Raw genomic sequence first — 5,834 nt, forward strand, 5'->3', positions numbered from 1 at the left:
TGATGCGATGTGTTATCAACGTCAGAAATATGCCCTATTTAGCTTGGGTTGTCGATGTCAACAGTGTAATTTGAGGTGTTACTGCAAGATTTCAAACCTGTAGAGACTTATGGTAATTTAAAAAAAAAATATATATACATAGGTGCATTTGGTAGTGGGAGATGTTGATAAAAAATAAGTTCCCTTAAGAAAACATTGCATTGCAGGCTAGCAGCTGATACGAGGATAAACAAAAATTTCTTCTCTAATTGATTGGAGTTGTTTACAAGCAATTTTACAAGTGATTTACCAGACCAAGGAACAATTTTGTACAACTGAGGACTCTTCTAAACAACCCACCCATGTTACAAAAACAATATACAACAATTATCACCTAGCCCGATTTCTCCTCCTTCCCCTCGCTGCAGTTTCAGCTCTAGCATTTGCCCGTTTCTTAATCACTGCTAATGATTCCGTTGAAGGAGGGGACTCAGTATTACTTGATCGTTTACCTCGATTAGGAGGCTTATCGATAACATTTCCAGCGTTGGCAACTTTTTGTGATTGTTTGCGATTACTAGGACGAGCACTTCGAGGTTTCGCCGGAGGTTTACTCATAGGTGAGCTTAAAGATGGAGTGGAAGTTGTAGGCTTGTTACCGTCGTCCTTGAAGTGTTCTCGCAAAGTTTTAATCACAAAGGCTCTAAGCTGCAATGCAGATTTGTACTCACGAGTGTTCTTAGAATAAAAGACCACGGCATTGTTGGTGAGTAGCAGCAGATCCCGAAAGAGTTCCTTGACTGATGTGATGGAGTGACTGGAAATTCTTGATCTTATTGTGTCAAAATCCATGTGCCGCAAGATCATTTTCTTGTATCGTCCTCTCTTCTGTTAAAGAGAATTAAAGAAACAAAATTGAGCTGATTCCATATATCAATACATAGGCTTCTTTTGCAACATAAGAGTCACAAACTACTTTCTAGACGCTATAATACATAAACCGTAAACTTAATACTAGCAAGTCTAATTGACCTAAACCTCAAACTTGGAAGTGATGAGGCCAAAACATAAGTTCATTTCATATATATATATATATTATCCTATACCTGGCTATCAAGACGATGACGGAAGACAGAGGCACCTTCATTCTGTGCAACAGATTCAAAAGTACTCCTGAGATCCTCAATTCTATCCTTTCTTGGGCTTCCACTTTGATCATCAACACCACAAGATCTGGAAATATGACCGGATTCGCTGGTTGAATTTTCTTTACACCGAGAGGCAGTCAAAGTATCAGTTACACCCCAAACGTCACTTTCTCCAACACTCCCTTCCTTGATATCCCTATTACAGAACTTCCTCTTTCTCTTCCCTCTCCTCCTCCTCAAAGTTCCAATTTGTCCTCCACAAACAATGTCTGTTAGCTTCTCAATGCTTGAAACTTTCTCTTGCTCCGAAGACTGTGAAACCTCTGGCTTAGCATCCATCTCTTCAGCTGGTGCTGCGGCTGGAATCTGAGATTCAGGTGACCAGTTTGTCCGGATTTCCCTCGTGAAACTACCAGCAGATAGTCCATCCTTAGATGTCTCTTTGCTGGATGATACAACTGCCTCAGACTTCTGGAATGGCACAGGTGATTCTGTCTGGCTTGAGAAATAACCGACGTGACAGTCATTTCCTCTTTCAGCCTTGAGTGTTTCAAGTTTTGACTCCAGAGACCTGAAACAGACTAAATGAGTAAACAGTCGACCAAAATACATGAACATAAACTGTGGGACACCATAGACAGCAGTTAAACAAATGAAAACCAGAATCAAATTTCTGAAACAGATAGTGGCAATTAAAAAGAAACAATAAGATTATAAGAGCTTAGGACTGCCAATTTGAAGAGGTCAAGGTCTTGGAAGCATGTTATGTCAGAATTTAGAATCAGATTTACATATATCATTCCATTCACGCCAATCTAATACCAGTCACAATCTGCCATTTCCCAAATAACATAAGAGGCTAATCATTAGCATAATATTCATTCCCTAGACCTGTAAAACTGCTTGAAGGGTCAAAATTAGTGTAGTAGGAACACTAAATTTTTTTCTTACAGAGGAGAACAGAGAATGGTCCACTCTTGAAACAAATTGAAAAAAACTAAATGGAAGTGCCTGATCCATACAGCTTGAATGGGAAAAATGGTCCACTCTTGAAACAAATTGAACAAAACTACATGGAAGTGCCTGATCAATACAGCTTGAAAGGGAAAAAGGTTAAATTACTGACCCAATTGAATTTTCAGATAGTGCTAGAGCTCGCCTCAGCTCTGCCATCCGTTGCTTCCGTAGTTCTTCAAACCAAGCTCTAAGGAGGAAACAAAACATATTATTTTGAGTAAAAGGCCATCCATCATATTTCAGAAAGCAACTAATGAAACATTCTAGCATTCAATGAAGTTGATTTAACTCCCAGCATTTTAATTCAAAGCAGAAAATGGTGAAAGCATATATCTTTTAAAATTAATCCACTGGACACTAAGCCCCATTGATTAAGTTATTGAACTGTGTTCAAAGCCTATGCATTATCAATCGATAACAACAATTTACATACTTGCGTCCTGAAAAACGCTGTTGCAAGTCCTCATACCTAGCTTTACACACCTGCAATCAGGATATTACATCCATTAGAGTGAATGTTAAGAGCCATATTTGTTCTTCTGGAGAAACTTGTCAAATATCACCATCAACTTAGCATCCTAAAAACGAATTAGATCTGAAAATTTAGTGGGATTGATCCACACAAATTATAATTGGACATTGTAGGCATTCCTCAAGCGAATAATTGATCAGCTATTCAGCTTTGTAGATATGGTTAGCATGACAGTTGGAAACTCGAAATATTAATCAAGGAACTGTACTATTCCAAATATTTAACTGATTTGATTAAGCAGTGTCAGTTACTAAAAATGGGTGGTCCAGTTTTCCAGAAAACCAAGCACAAAATGATTTAGGCAATCTTAAAACATCATCAGGCCAAACAGATGCCGTAAATTGCTAATATTATGGAGAAGAGATTTAGAATGAAGAAACCAATTGAAAGTTGGTGTATCCCTTACCTGCTCTTGTTTTTTCCGTGTGTTTTTTTTTTTTTTCTTCTTTTTTAAATTAATATTTACGCAGGTGTTCAAATCAGTTTGTTAAGTTAGAACAACAACACAAATCTCTAAGTCCATGAGATATTATGTAAAGCCGGTTGAGACTGATAAAAACTTGGTTGATTTTCAGGAATTCACTAATAAACTCTCCTTAGATTCAAAACATCAAGAAATGACATAGGTAATACTTCTAGTTTCATCACTTCAGAGTTCAGTGGCTGAACATGGTATACTACCAGAGTTTCAAGCACAGATTGAAAGTATTAAGCAATTATTTCTCTATCACAGCAACGCATTAATTTAACTAACTGAAACACTTTCTTGAACAATTTTATAAGATAATGACATCTCAACTAACCCACAACTAATGTCCATCACTTTCAACAATATGAAGATATCACTATCTTCATGCTGGCCAATAATACACCAGCTAGGTAAACTTCAAACCTACAATTCTTTATTCTAAAGTCTTGCAATGTTCAAGTGGCGTTGATTCACCAAGGACGACTTTTCCAAAAGAAAAACCTCGACTCACTTCACAAGGCACTAAAAGGCAACCCATGAAATTATCAACCATCAAACTCAGTGTAATGTACCAAGATATTACAAAGTCTTGACTTTAGAGAGAAGCCATTTGAGACTTAATCAAAAGACCATAAACTGTATATGACGAATCTTTCCCACCAAATGAAAGCAAGCAACCAAACACTTGATATCAACATCATGTCATGCATAAACAAAAACATATTAAGTCAAAGTCAGAACGTGTTTGCTACGCATTAAAATATGTAATAGTAACAAGATTATCTTTTATTCTTTATAGAAGTGGTAAATACCATCAAACACAATAGCCAGAAGAATATTTCTTAACTAGAATATATCTCTAATAAATATACCCATTTATGCCTTTCATTGATTCCTTCTGTCTATTTTTTATTAAAATTACTACAAAAGAATAATCATAATTCGTTGATAATTAGTATTCTTATTCCTTAACCTTCAATGGAGGGCAAATTTTGACCTCTGGAAAGTGGGGCCTAGCTGGTAAAAAATGAAAATAAAGTGACAAAATAAGGGTAAAAGTAAATAAAACAAAAACACAAAGAAACCAAACCAACCAATTATTGAGAAACACAAAAACGACAACATCTTGAACAAAACTCAACTCCAAAAATTTTATTTTATAGCAAATTAAAATAAAATCAGAAGAATAAACAAACCATTAAAACGAAATTACATTTAAACACAACATTAATTCGTAGCAATAATAATAATTAAAAAAAAAAATAGGATTATTGGAGTGGCTATTATTTTGATTAATATTAACCTCAGGAGTGAAAGTGTACGGACAAACGGTTCGGGCTCGGAGCTCCGCAGCAACAAGGTTCCAGTCTCGGGTACCGTGCCGGAGAACAGCTCCACCTAATAGTAATTCTTCCCACGTACCCCACATCTCAATCACCTCCGCCCCCATTATGCCACGTGTACGGCTCTGATTTATCAATCCTCCTCCTCAACGAAGACGACGACGACGACCAAAGTAAAAAAGAAAAAAAAAAAAAAAAAAAAAAAACCCCACCACCAGTTTTCTAATAAGAATAAAAAAAAAAAAAAAAAAACCAGAAAAGCCGGTTTAGGAGATTTGGGTTGGATAGAAGAAAGGTGGTGTTGAGGATAAAACGCGGTTTTGGAGGGAGAGACAGTTAGTACCAAGTTGTTAAGGTGGTTTTTTTTAGGATGTTTTGTGCGTGCTTCTGCGTTCGTGTTTTTAGAGAGAGTGTGTGTGAGTTTTTTTCATTTTCTCTTAAAGAAAATTAAAATTGTAGTGAAAAAAAAAAGGTTAGCGTAAGACAAGGGGTTGACGGATTCCAGGTTATAGTTTTGGAAAAACAGAAAAAACAGTGTGTAATTAATTGGTAAAAAAGAGAAGAGGAGAGAAGAGAAGAGATAAATGGGTTTTGTTTGTGTTTAAATGAGAAAAATATGGGACCTTTTTAACCTTTCTATTTATGTACAATCAGTTGATAAGATGGATTGCCTTTTTTTTGTTGGTCTCTTAACCCCTATATTATAAGATATATATATTTTTTTAAAAATGAAACTAATACACAAATCCTTTAAAACGAGAAAAATAAAAAGAAGCATATATATAGAACACATGATTATTATTTATTGGTTGATAAGATGTTAGTTTTAACTTTTAAGCACTAGATTCGGTTGGTTTGTTGGAGATACCAGTTGACTTGTAACTTTTGTCTTCAAGGAAGTGTATAAATTGTAGGCTCTCTATTTTCTTATCTTATGGTATAAATTATGATGTCAACTTGCCTTTCCATTCTTTTCATGCAAATACAATTAATAATGTTTATCAGAAATTATATTAATCAGCCCTAATTTGAATAATTGTTTAAATAGAAAGTATTTCATAAAATAACCTCAGCCCATATTTCTTTTTACCCCCATTGAAACAAAATTACCGTTTTATACTTCTCTTCTCTTCTCTCTCTCTCTTTTTTTTTTTTTTAATGACCAGAAGTGTCCAAACCAACTTACGCGCACCTCAATTAACCTGAGACCCTGAAACTACTAGCTGGATAAGAGTTCCAATGACTACCCCTATTAGCAACCGAAGAGAGACTCAAACTCAAGACTTCTTAAGTAATACATTAAGAGTCCATATCGAACCACTCGACCATTCAAAGGTAGTTACTTC

General features: G+C 35.5%; 1 protein-coding gene across 1 annotated transcript; it reads right to left on the reverse strand.

Moving 5' to 3' along the window:
- Positions 1–218: 218 nt before the first annotated feature.
- Positions 219–4,682, reverse strand: LOC116107339. The gene is made up of 5 exons (XM_031393621.1): positions 4,449–4,682; positions 2,578–2,627; positions 2,254–2,331; positions 1,086–1,698; positions 219–867 (listed from the first exon to the last, which is right to left on the reverse strand). Exons 1-5 carry the CDS (start codon positions 4,593–4,595, stop codon positions 370–372), a joined length of 1,386 nt encoding a protein of 461 aa, XP_031249481.1. The 5' UTR covers positions 4,596–4,682; the 3' UTR covers positions 219–369.
- Between the last annotated feature and the right edge of the window lie 1,152 nt (positions 4,683–5,834).

Source organism: Pistacia vera, unplaced genomic scaffold (genome assembly GCF_008641045.1).
Source record: "Pistacia vera cultivar Batoury unplaced genomic scaffold, PisVer_v2 Contig117, whole genome shotgun sequence".
NCBI lineage: Eukaryota > Viridiplantae > Streptophyta > Magnoliopsida > Sapindales > Anacardiaceae > Pistacia > Pistacia vera.